General features: G+C 37.3%; 1 protein-coding gene across 1 annotated transcript; it reads right to left on the reverse strand.

Moving 5' to 3' along the window:
- Positions 1-581: 581 nt before the first annotated feature.
- Positions 582-11,326, reverse strand: sergef (secretion regulating guanine nucleotide exchange factor). The gene is made up of 11 exons (XM_079259092.1): positions 11,273-11,326; positions 10,860-10,998; positions 9,934-10,086; positions 8,747-8,841; positions 8,515-8,575; positions 8,314-8,427; positions 8,137-8,199; positions 7,395-7,553; positions 7,131-7,303; positions 4,302-4,338; positions 582-1,348 (listed from the first exon to the last, which is right to left on the reverse strand). The coding sequence occupies exons 1-11, from the start codon at positions 11,312-11,314 to the stop codon at positions 1,164-1,166; spliced, it is 1,221 nt and encodes a 406-aa protein (XP_079115218.1). The 5' UTR covers positions 11,315-11,326; the 3' UTR covers positions 582-1,163.
- Positions 11,327-13,993: the final 2,667 nt, after the last annotated feature.

Raw genomic sequence — 13,993 nt, forward strand, 5'->3', positions numbered from 1 at the left:
TTCTGTGGTTAGTTATTTCCATGAGGTGTTCGGTGATCGTATTGGTTGGTTTGTTGTTTGGAGATTTTTTAAAAAAATATTTTTTTGTGTCTTTTTTTGACCAATACAGTTCCGACTTGTACAATAAATAGTAATAAATAAAAAACAAAGAAAAAAAAACACATAGAAATAATCAGCTTTCAACGAGTGTTGATTTATTTTATTTATTTTTTAAACAAATCCTGGTTAAAAGCATTTTAATTTTTATCAATGCATACTTTCAGTGATGTTCCACATTGGAGTTGCAGAAACCACAGTCATTAAACACAAAGAAAATAAAATAAAGAAAAACTAAAAGATAAATACAATGCAGAAATGGTATTCTGCATCCTGCTTATGCCTCTGACCTTGTCACAGGCTTAATAGATGCACTTGGTACACAGATGCTGCACTGCGGATGTCTCCTACTTATAAATATGTAGGTTGGGTCAGATAAAGTTGATAAGTTTCTCCCAATATAAATTAAGTATGACAGTGGGAGAAATTAGATAAACAGAGGATTAAAGAATATGACACAAAATGACAAGAACATTGAATGTGTGTTAGACCTTTATTAAAAGAATAAAAGGTAGAGACTCATAAAATGTTAAATCATACAATGACAGAGATTTTCAGGATTAAGTGCAAGAATTGATGACCTCCTGACACTCAAGATCCCAGCAATAAAGTCAGTGACGTGGGAAGATGGAGCTTTAGCACCAGTACAGTCAATCTTTCATATGATCCACAGCAGCTTCAGTCTGGAAGACTAACATGGCAGGTGGACCAGCAGCTAAAGGCACAGCCATCTCCTCCATCATGTCCATCAAAGTGACAGGCTAGCCAGAGAAATGATGGCTTCTGCCAAAGGAAACATAAATCAGGCTGTGTCTAACTACATCAGAGAATTTATCACTATAATACTTTGAAGTCTGGCCTGCTTAAGTAGCCCATGTGGCCTTTTAAAAGGTGAATGCTACTGCACAGTGAAGGGCACTTAAAATGATTGCATGTGGGCTTTTACAAAGTACCAACAAGCCACTGAAACAGTAATGTGGTAATACCCAGAATCATTGTGGGTATTTTTATTTTTTATTATAAGTCTCTGATTGTCAAGCCAAGTAATGTCCATGCTCCAGTATTATTCAGCTGGAGTTAGAGGACTGTCTTAAAGTAGTTGTCACAGTGCACACTGCCATAGAGTGTCCAGCTCCACAGCCAATGAGAACAGGTCTTAGATCAGAAATGAGATGAGGATGAAAGATGTCAGTCCGTGAACCGTCTCCACACATCCCATGTTCATTCCAGCCCCACGAGACGAGATGCTCGCCTGAAAAGGAGAAGGGTCATGGGTCAGTGAAGCTGATAGGAGAGAAGAGGCACCAAAAGTGTTTAATGTAGCCTAAAATTGGTAAAATAGTACAAAAAAAAAAGCTGCAAGCAAAAACACAAACCAAAATAAATGGGAGAAAAACATGCACTCACACAGAGCTTCTTTGATCAAAACACTGACACTTGGCCAGTAATAAATCCTCCCTGCTCTTCACAGCTGGTGAGCATGTTGGTGGGTGTGGTCAGGTCTGCACCACAGAGGAGACACGTGCCATGGCAACACGGTTACCTAATAGGCTCCATTGCCATAGCAACAGAAGCGAGCTTGCTTTCTCAAGGGTAACACATCTCCAAGCTTTCCCCATTTGGTAGCCGTGTGTCTTTCATGTCATGTTTTCATTTATGTCATTGAGTGGTTTCTTTGTCTCTGTTTTCAGTCTGTCCCTCAAATTCGGCAGCATCAAAGATTCAGATTCACCAACAAACACATATGTCTTCACCAGTTAAGAGTCTGCGATATGCCAGCAGCTTTTCAGTGTTACATTCTGCTAGATACAGCTTATGTATTACAAACAGTTAGTCCCGTCTTAGAGATAATGCATGAATCTGTAAGTAGACTGCATTTGGCATGATCTTTAGTTAAGTCTGTTCAGTAAATATTCTCAATTGGTGAACTTGATGCTTTGAAGCTTTATGCATATTGGAGAAAAATGCCTCATATTGGTGCTGAGCTAAATTCATGGACACACTGACTAGAAAACAGCACATCAGTGTCTCCATGGTAACAAAGTGCCTGCACAAAATCTGCTCAACAAAAGGATAAAAAAAAAAAAAAACACAAGGAACTCAAACCGAAAGCCATTTCCTGGTGAACAAATCCGGTCATTGACTTTCACATTTGACAGTACAGAATTTCTCACCTAATTAGCAGCACCACAGTGGCATAATCTGCAGGATTTGCCTCCTTTTTTAGACTGACTTGCATGAGCCTACAGGTACAAGTAAAACATAAGATCTAATCTAAGGTTTTATTTTCTTCCTCAGTCCCCGTTAAGTTTAAGTATTCACATAACAATTTTTCCTCAGATTGGAAGAGCTCTTCCCACAGAGTGTTTGGCCATCTCCCGCCTCTGACCACCGATGATGAATTTCACACACGAGGAACACTTGCTAAGGTGCAAATGGGCATGGGCTGAGCAGGCAACAGATATCATAAGCAGCATGCAATGCTCTCCGTTCCTTTCCGCCTGACCTACTTCAGCACCAGAAATAGCAGCACTCAGGTCTCTGCTTCCAATCCTGTTTTGCTATTTCATTGCTCCTGCCACCACGCACAAGTCAGGAGGAGAAAGAGGAGAGCATGGCAGAGGAGCGAGGTGTTGGATGTCCGCACGAGTCCTACCTCTACTGGTCCTGCTTTTGTGTTGTCTAATCAAACTTCTAAGAGTAAAGGATGGTACTTCCTGGCAACTGTTGTGATGGAAAGTCATTAAAAATTCCTTTGTATATTGACATATGCATCATCCTTATTTTGATAATTAAAAAATTGAAAGTGGGTGGCATGGATGCTTGTTCTGTAGCAACAAGAGCTATGTTCACTGGTTCAGTGTTCCCCCTCTCTACTGGAACCTTCTGCTTGCATTTCAGTGTTCATCTGCGATATTTTTATTCATGCTGATGTAAAAAACTGGGTCAGTGTTCAAAATTTAATGTAAAAGATTTTACATCCAAAATGTTTCATATTTGTTAGGTGGGACTATGGAAAAGCAGGAGAAATTTACCAAGCCTGCAAAGAATAAAAAGATGTTTGATCTCTGCTCTGTGGAGTTCTGATAAATAATTACAAACAAACATTTGTCTGTTTTTATTAAGTATTCATTGAGGGATGCTGCAGAGTCCATCTTCACCATCACTTTTGTAGATAGAAGGAAACTGCTTTCACAATATCTCACTGGAAAAGCATGCCTGTAAACATGCATGTAGTTAATTAGGCTCTTTTATAGGCCTAATCGCCTCAGTAATTGATACCCGTCTATCCATGCTGTAATTACTTCCTGATGCAAAAGACCACGGAGAAGTGAGGTGACCTCAGAAATCCTCTGCAGCTTTACAAGGATGTTTTTTTTCTTCAAACTACTGTTTAATTATAATAAATTAAACATTTCCCTGTCTACTTCCTCAGGAACAGGAGATGGACAGATTGATACAGGTCAGTTTCACCTGTGTGCATTCCTTGTTCCTCCATGCAACCTGAGTCAGTTCTGTCAGTCCTAAGAAATATATATTTCATTCATGAGCACTTAAAGCAACCAATAAAGCCCTGTTTCGGACAACGCATTAATGGCACCAACAGCCGGACATTGTTGTTAGTCTTTAATAATGTTCTAGACAGCTTTAATCAGATGCAGCTGTACAGTCAGTATTATAAATAACACTTACTGGCCTCTTACTTGAGGACACCTATAGCATAGTCAGTATTAACAGAAAGCACCTTAAACGCTATTTAGGATATGTTTGTCTTGTTAGTGTTGGATAATAGTGCCTAAGTTCTGCAGGTAACTGTAAAAAAAAAAGCATTGGAGAAGGAAAGTTTGAAAAGCAATGTTATTTATTCATGCAGGAACACAACTTGTCTTTGTCTTATTAATAAGACAGGAGCAGCAGTTCAGACTTGTACCAGATTGAAAAGTGATGTAAGCGTTACAAATCATTTTTCAAGGAAACTTTATGCATTACCAAAGCAACCTTTTATGACTGCTGTTGCAAATGTATTACAAAAACACACCAGGTTGCTTGCTGAGCCACCAATTAACATTTTCATCTGCTATCAGATCAGTGGAAAGCAGTGCATAGCTGAAAGGGGACTTTCCTTCTCTATTTATGCATTCTACTGCGGCTGTAAATGGTCACTTATGCAACACAAAATGTTAACATTTTGAATAAATACTCACCGACTATAGCAAGGTTATGTTCAGATCCACAAGCGATCTATGGAGAAAGTAATTTAAGTAATGTATTTACAGGAACATGTCAGAAAATTTTAATATTATGAAAAAGTTAAATATTTTTTGTCACTCGTTTCAGAATGTGAAACCCATATATTATATAGATTCATTACACATAGAGGGAAACCTTTCAAACATTTATTTCTTGAAATTCTGATGATTGTGGCTTATAGATAATGAAAACCCAAAATGCAGTCTCAGAAAATAAGAATATTACATACAATAAATGAAAAAAGGGATATTTTCAACATAAATAAACATAAATACTTTCAACATAAATAAAAGTACTTCTGAAAATTATGTTCATTTCCATGCACTCAACACTTGGTTGGGTCTCCTTTTGCATGAATTACTGCATCAATGCGGCGTGGCAATGGAAGTGATCAGCATGTGGCACTGCTCAGGTGTTATGGAAGCCCAGGTTGCTTTGATAGCAGCCTTCAGGTCATCTACATAGTTGGGTCTGGTGACTCTCATCTTCCTCTTGATAAAACCTCACAGATTCTCTATGGGGTTCAGATCAGGTGAGTTTGTTGGGCAATCAAGCACTGTAACACCATGGTCACTGAAGAAGCTTTTGGTATCTTTAGCAGTGTAGGCAGGTGCCAAGTCCTGCTGGGGAAAAAAAAAATCTGCATCTACACAAAGCTTGTCAGCAGAAGGAAGCATAAAGTGCTCTAAAATTTCCTGGTAGATGCTGTGTTGACTGTGTACTTCAGAAAACACAGTGGAGCAACACCAGCAGATGACATGGCTCCCAAATCATCACTGACTGTGGAAACTTCACTCTGGACTTCCAGCAACATGGATTCTGTGCCTCTCTACTCTTCCTCCAGACTCTGGGACCTGGATTTCCAAATGAAATGCAAAACTTGCTTTCATCTGAGAAACAGTCCAGTTCTTCTTCCCCTCAGCCCAGGTGAGATGCTTCTGTCGTTGTCTCTGGTACAGGAGTGGCTTGACACGAGGAATGTGACATTTGTAGCCCATGTCTAGGATTAGTCTGTGCGTAGTGGCACTTGATGCGCTGAGTCCAGCTTCAGTCCACTCCTTGTGAAGCTCCCCAAATTCTTGAATGGATGTTGCTCGACAATGCTCTCAAGCTTGCAGTTCTGCCTTTTGCTGGTGCACCTTTTCCTTCCACTCAACTTTCCATTAATATATGGTACTTGGATCCAGCACTCTGTGAACAACCAGCTTCTTAGAAAAGACCTTTATGGCTTTCCCTCCTTGTGGAGGGTCAATGATCATCTTCTGCACATCTGTAAAGTCAGCAGTCTTCCCAATGATTGTGTAGCCATCTGACCCAGACTGAGAGACCATTTGAAGGCCCAGGATACCTTTACAGGTGTTTTGAGTTAATTAGTTCATTAGGGTGTTACACCATGACTTTCTAAGATTGAAGTTTTTCATAATATTCTAATTTTGTGAGATGCTGCATTTTGGGTTTTCATTATTTATAAGTCTCAATTATCAAAATTTCAAGGATTGAACATTTGAAATGTTTCACTTTATGTGTAATGAATCTATAAAACATATAGGTTTCACATTGTGAAATGAGTGACAAAAAATATTGAACTTTCTCATAATATTCTAAGTTTCTGAGATGTACCTGTAAAATACATGTTGAATACAGAAAAACAAAACAAATTTAAGGTTTTAATATCAGGGAATTGCTGTGCTGTCAGGGATACATACATAACAAAAAACATCCTGTAAAATGATAGAAAATAAATATCTATCAAATATGTCAGATATTCTATGTTTTGGTTTCTATAATACAAAGCAACAACTAAAACATCCTGGAGAAGCATCGAATTCATTCTATTCATTCCTTCATTCATTCTGATGCATCTAATTCAGGTGGCCATAAGCCTTGCCATTCGAACCAAAATCCTCAATTTCACAGCTTTTCTCCCTCCTCCGCCCGGTGACAGGAATGGAAGGAATGCATTCAATATGTTTACATTCCAGGTATAATAAAAACACTACTTTCCTGCACATTTAATCTATTTCTTCAACACAGAACTATTTTCAATAAGACAATGTTGGAATTAGGCATATCCTTGTGGGAACTTAGAACAACACCTACCAGTTATAAACCAAAGACATATCTTACTTTGTTCCATCAAATATGTTCACGTCTCTTACAATTTTGGCAACTCATTAAATCTTTTCTTTGTAGCTGCAGTGTTTAAGCTCTATATTGTAGCAATAAGAGTTATAGTCCTATCATCCATATTATCTCATGTTTTACTTTTAACACACACACACACACATACACACACACACACAAGGTGACTGTGCTTTGACATTCACTAACACTACTGCAATGATCTGGGCACAGTGCAAGAATGATCCAGCACTTGCCCTTGCCCAACCCTGACATCCACTTTATTGACAATCTTCTGATGCATTCAGACCCCAGGTTAATGGATGCAATTCTAATGCTCAAAATAATTGCTCTCACAAGAGGAGAGACTTCTGCTTTTACTAAATGTAAGTGGTCCTCCCCCTACTGGGTTAAATATGATGTGTCCTGTGGATGTAGGTTATGGGTGAAACAAAGCTTCTTTTAGGGAGCATCATGTTTCTTCCTTTTCTAAACAACCTTGACTCCAATTGTTATCTGCAGTTGTCTGCTGCCCCCTTCTGGACTTTTAGACATTTAAAATTCAACAAAGCACAGATAAACAATAAGAAGGACTCTCGCATTCTTGTCATCAGAAATCCTTTGGTATTTAATTAGCAGAAGTGTTTCTCAAAATATTGTACCTGTGTTGCTCCATGAAGGACTTTCACTTCTGCCGACATGCCAACCTCCATAGCTTGGCTAATGCCTCCAGCTACAGATACAGTTGACTGCTCCTCTGTGTTCTGACTGGCTGACCCTTGTCGGCCCAGCTGTCCGTAATCTCCTCTGCCCCACGTGAAAACTTTACCACTCTCTGAGACAGATTCAGATCAGGTTGTTCAGATACAGCAATTGTGAAACTGGTAAGCATCTCTCAGATAAGATGTACTATTGTGCTTGTGTACCTGTTTGAGCAACAATGTGAGTCCAGCCACTCCACACATTCACAACTTTCTCTTTATTCAACAGCGATCTCCTCAGAAGTGCTGGAGAGGACAAGTAGGGCTCTGACACAGTCAGCTGGCCATGTTTGTTGCTTCCCCACAGAAATAAATCGCCGTCTTCTGCAAACATGACATAGGTAATATTACTCTTCATCTAATGGAAGCAGCAGCAGAAAGACAGAAAAATAATCACGGCACAATAAATTTCAGGACAGAGGGCAAACTAGACATGACAGATGTGTATGAACTGGAACACAGCTCTCTAGGGATGCACAGATCCACTTTTTTCCCCTTTTAATACGGATACCTGAGATTTAGTATCATCCAACACCAAAACAGATTAGAAAGGGGTCATCCTGCAGCATTCTCTAAATATAACGCTGGAAAACTTAGAATTTTCACAAGATAAGGAGGATAAAATAGGTTTTTGAAGGATTTGGTTCCTTACTGTAAGAAAGCAGCTACCTACATGCCCAACATTAGGTTATTTCACTGAGATAAGGCTAAAGGGTATTAGCGCATCCTTCACTGTAACAAGATTGCAGAATGTGCTGCATATTTGTTTTAAAATGACAGCCACACTGGTTTTATCTTTGCATCTAAAGATTAATTAGTTTCTTTAAAAAGGTATAAAATAATCAAAACAGCATGCTTTTTCTGTATACAGTTTAATCTGATTCTTGTCCAAATCTGGATTTCCTACCTGTAAGACACACACAGTGAGCTGAGCCTGCTGCCACCAAGCATGATTTCCTTTTATTGAGACCTGCAGCATAAACACAAACATCTGTCACTTCTGTAAGTCACTACTGTCATCACTTTAAGATAATGGTTTTAAGTACATCTTTTTCTGTTATTATTTCTGCTTAGTGTACATTACCTGGCACCAAACAGGGAACCTGAGAACACAGGTGCGGTGGAACAGGGTTTGGACTGAGAGCCCGCTTTGCATAACTGAAAAGACCAGTTCCCCACTGATACACACAACCTGAATCTGAAAATCAAATATAAAAAATAAGATTTATGGATGGACTGCCAAATATAGCAAATAGAAAAAAAACATGTTATGGTGCTACATTACCAGTAACTGCAAGTGAGTGTCTGAGTCCTGCTGCTACACTCACTATAGGCTCCCTCAGACTCTGAAAGCAAAACACAACTGCAATTGGTTTTTGATGACCAACCAGCAGGAAAAATTTGTTTTCTAGAAATTTAAACTTACTACTTAGGCATGATAAATGATCAGGGCTCACATTTTATTAGGGACAACCTACAAATATACATGCACTACGACTTCTTGAGTACATGCTCACCTCAACAGCCAGCAGATCTGCAGTGTGTGTGACTGTCTGTCCAACACCCAACTGTCCAAATGAATTGGAGCCACATCCCAGTAGTTGGCCACAGTCTATTATTGTAATAAAAAGAATAGCATGCACAAAAAAAATATATCAGCTGGGAACAATGCCATGCAATGGTCTGCCTCTTATTTCACATCAACTCCAGAGAAATTTTGGGAGAAGGTTCAGACAGTTTGGTCCAGTATTCTTCTGCAGTTGCTGCTCACATAAGTACATCCCTGCAAGAGACTATCTGCTGAAACTGTGAAGGGGGAGCCAGAGGTGTGTGGTACAGCTGTCTAATGGGCATAGGAGGCATCACGTGATGCAGAAATTATTGCATGGAAATTACTGTCTTTTATTTAAAACACACTGACAATGCCAGATGAGACTCCTTATTGTGTTGATATAAGTACTGCATGTAGTACTTTGTGTATATTTACAATTCAAAGAAGCAACCAGGTTGGCAGAAAGGACAAAGTCTCCCCAGCACAAACAAACAGTGAATACTGTTTGTTTGTCTTGTCTGCTAATTATCTGAAAATGTTACTTCGGGCAAGTGTAGAAAATCCTTTTGTGAGCTTTGTAGACATTTGCTTAGTCACATGCCACTGCTCTAAAATATTTCAGGAGTCCACGTGTCAAAGCAGCTTTCCAGAGGATAAACACTCTGCCCTCAAGCCCTACAATGGTTTGAAACAACTTCATCTTGGAATGCAGGTCAGAAGAAAAAAAATCTCCTTTTGATGACATGAAAGAGTTTGTGATCAAACAGATTTATGACTAATATTTATCTGTGAAAGACCTTAAGCAGAAAAAATATCTCCAAATCTTTATGACATGAATTTACCTCTGCACAAAGTCTTCCTGGCGATCACAATGATTTTATCATTATTACTTTTGCTGGTCACATTCATGGAATGGCAAAGCAGATTACATCTATTTCAACTGTTTTGAAATGTAATAATTATGAGTATGTGAGTTATATATGTAATACTAGGCTGTCTTAAACAGGATTATTTTTATGCTAAGCGGATTGTATGAATTAGACATAAACACTTAACCTAAAACTATTTGCAGTAAAAGTACAGAGTTTAAGTACAATTTAAAGGATATTTTTAGAAATGACTATTGAGTGTGAAATAGTGCTTTGTGCTCACCAGTAAGAAGCAGGGTAAAATCCCAACCACAGGCTACATTTATGACTCGCTGATTCAAGACGGAGCAGAGTTGAAGAGTTAAGATGTCGTCTTTGTGACCAAGTCCCAGCTGGCCTCTGTTGTTCTGTCCACAAGTGAACACTTCCCCACTGTCTGTCCGGTACATAACACATTACAAATATCTTGATTATATGCAACATATAAACATATTGCATATGGTAAAATGTTGCCATCTGAAATACAGGTACCACATGTGCACACAGAGCACTTAAAAAAAGAGAGGCAGATGAAAGTGTTGTTACAGTAAAATAAACAAACAAAAACAAAAGAAATAATAAAAAACAGATCAGAAATTAAATCTAACCAGAAATTAAGCTTTTTTTCTTTATATGTATTATATAATCATAACTCATATAGACAAAGCTGGCTTTTACCAAGTAACCCATTTTTCAAAACATTAATTAAATCTCTGCACTGATTTTTGAAAATAAATGTATTTTCAAAAAACATTAAACATTGCCCATTTACATGTTTTTATTTATTTGTTTATTATTTTTACTTTTTCAGCCAAGAAAAATGCAATATTACAACTGTCATGTAAGAAAAAATCATTTGTTGTCATTTGATACATAACATTAAGCAATTTACATAACGTTATTAGGAGTTCAAAAACATTTTTATTTATTTTAGGTTCATCTTACACATCGATTTCTTTTGGCGTAGGCTACAGGTTCACTATAACAAGGAAATAAGAACAAAAGCAACCATATCTACTGAAAACACCTAAAACCAACAGTTGTTTTTTTTTTTGGCCAGGAGGAGGCGCTATAAAACCTCAGTTTTTTGTTGTTGTTTTTTACCATGTTGAACATTTCATTTGAAGTTTTAACCCAGCTGGGAGAGTTTGATTTAGAGCAGTAACTTACCGGTGATAACCACGGAGTGTCCCCCGCCGCCACTTACAGTCTGGACGGCTCTGTTTTGAAGTGCTGCGTTGTCACAGAGCCGAGGGACAGACTGGTCCTCTACATGTCCCTGTCCCAGCTGCCCGTAGCTGTTAGCTCCCTGACAGAAACAACACGATTCACTCACTAAGACAAGCAATTCGCTGTAAGTTAAAGTAATCCGCAGACATGTAATATGGACAGCTTCCAAACTTCCACATGGGAGCTAATTGGTGATCTGCTAGCTAAGCTAGCGTTACATCGCGAGACACTGATGTTCTGCATTAACATGCCCCTTGGCAGTTAGCACGTGATAAGTATGTGAGGTCATTTAAGTACAAGATTAGACTTATATAGCATTTGGCAATTTAACGGTGAAGATACAACAAACTTACCCAAGAGTGTAAACAAAACTGCGGCCGTGAATGTGTTTCCATGGAGAGCCTCGCTTATGGGAACAGTATGATTTACGATACTGTCGTAGTGAAAGTCTTGGCATTCAACCGCAGGCTTATTACAAAAAATTGCAATTATGTGCTTACGTCCAACGGAACCTACAAATAAAACATATCGGTGAATGATAGTAAAAACGCATACTTACGAAGGAATGATTTTTAATAAAATCGCTTAACGAGCAGATGTAGCAATGTGCACATATACACCGCATTTAGTCCATGCTTCGTACGTCAACGGCGCCGCCGTATTGGTCCTGTCAAGTTCTCTATTTTCAACAGGATTCAACCACGTAAAGAGGCATAGATCTTCTGCATTTTGGGCTGAACAAACTGTAACAGATTTTAACATGATCACCATGAATTACTTTTAACAGTAACAATAAAAATAAATCGATAACTTTCTTTTTCTAACAGACACATGACAGAGAAGGTACAAGTACCACTGTTGTTAATGACTTTTTTATGGTGATAATGCCAAATATAGAATTTTAAAATGACATGTAACTTAGTTGTTTATTTGTTAATGTGTTTAAAAAAAAAAAAAGCTTCTAATTTCTGAGATTTATATTGCGGTTTTATTTTGACAACACTGGTTAAAATTACAAATTTATTAAATGTAAGCAATATATATTTTACAATTATTTGGCGACCCCTGTTAAGGTTCTTCTCCCCAGTTTGAAAACCACCAATTTACAGTACTGTATGCCACAGTCGAAACTTTCTGAAATGTGAAGTCACAATTTTCCAAACAAATGGGGAAAAGTTAAAATCTTAAAAGTAACACAATGGTTTGATGTCAAGTGTATAGCTGTGCAATTTGAGAGATAGTGTACATATTTGATTTGCATAGAGTAAGTGAAAGTAAAACGTTGTGCTCCCCATCAAGGGCATCAGAGTTAAATGACAGTGTATCCAACATAAGCAAAGACCAGACTTGTAGACTACAGATTTGTAGCCACAGATACACAAGATATGTTTAACCCTTTATACATAGTAGTCCTATAGTGGACACATATTTACATGCTTTTTTTTTGCATTTTCATGAATGAAGATGGTATTTTTGTAAATAAACCACTTCAGTCGATTTTAATGAGTCATCCAATATGTTTCCACTCACTGGAGAATAAATTAATATATGATGTAATTGAACATAATGTAATTACTCAAGTTTGCCTTTGTGATAGAAAGGAAAAGAAAATGATACAGCTATATTTTATACAAGATTTACATAATATGATGATTATATGTTATTTTATGAAGATTTTATAAATATTTTATAGAGTACATTGAAATAAATCATAGATCATGATAAATTCTGAATATCACAAACAAAAAAACAAATCTTTGCATTTGTCTGTAGAGGTAAAATATTGTATTCAAAAAGATTTAGCATTGTTTGTTTTTTTTTGTTGTTGTTGTTTTTTAAATTCATGCATCAAAGGATTAATGCAGAATAATAAATTAAAACAGGAAGAGAACATCAGATTTTACTTAACCACCTTACTTCACAGTTAGTAATTTCTATTGAGAGGAGCTATGCAAATTTTATTCCCTTGTTTTTATTGTCAGAAAAACAGGGAATTTGACAGTTACTTGAATATGTAAACACAAAAGGAAATACAGCACATAAGACCCAAAAAGAGTTTTTACAATTCTGACAAGCTTGAAAGAGTAATATTTGGTACGACTCTTTATTTTTTTGAACACCACCTCTTCAATCCTCTTATAGAAAACCTGTCTTTTAATTTTTTTTCTCCTTTGGAGTTTGTCTGTCTTTTTTCTCTTTCACGTTGGTCCCACTCTGCCTCAATGATGTTGAGGTGATTTATGACTCCGCAGGACTTGTACCTACTGTGTTTCAGTCCTTTTCTTCTGTAATTCTAGCTTTTCTCTCTAACTTCCCTTCTTTATCAGTGGTTTGTTGACAGTCACACTTTCATGGGCAGATCCCTTCTGAGACGGACAGCAGATCGATTGATGCATCTCTTAAAACTATTGTTTGATTTTTGTTGGCTTTTCCCCCCTTATTTCTGAAGGAAATCCTCTTTAAGTACTGTTCTTCTACTGCAGATAGTTTTCTTCTAATAGAGTTGTGATTCAATATGTCGGTGCAAAAATAGCATATCTGTACTATCTTTGGCATTTTTCATTTGTGCAATTCAAGATATGGGACCAAACTAGGAGTCTTTGTGTCACATTGATGTTAATGAATTGCCCAAAGAAACTACTTAAAATCACAAGAAGGCTGACTCCTTGGAAGCAAAACACATAGAAATGATTGGTGGCTCAAAATATGTGAACAGTTCTGTAATTTTAACATACAAAACATTTCCAAGAATTTAGGTTACTTTTTTCAATCTCAATGATTTTCATAGTTTTAATGGGTTAATAGAGAGATGAAGGGGAGACAGAGAGAAAAATAATAGTAGACACAATGGATATTTTCATAACATGTATTTTTAGTTTGAGACATAACCTACACTTAATTTCTATATTTCTTTACCGTAGAAAAATAATGTTTTGATTTCCAGAGTACTACAGTTATATTCACTTCAAAAGGAGGTATTCAAAATAATCACTGTAAAATCAACTGAAATGGGCCAAATCTGTCATAATTATGAAAGCATCTTTATAACACTAGTTATTGAAAGTTTTCTCTTT

The sequence above is a fragment of the Telmatherina bonti genome (assembly GCF_933228915.1).
Source record: "Telmatherina bonti genome assembly, chromosome: 2".
NCBI lineage: Eukaryota > Metazoa > Chordata > Actinopteri > Atheriniformes > Telmatherinidae > Telmatherina > Telmatherina bonti.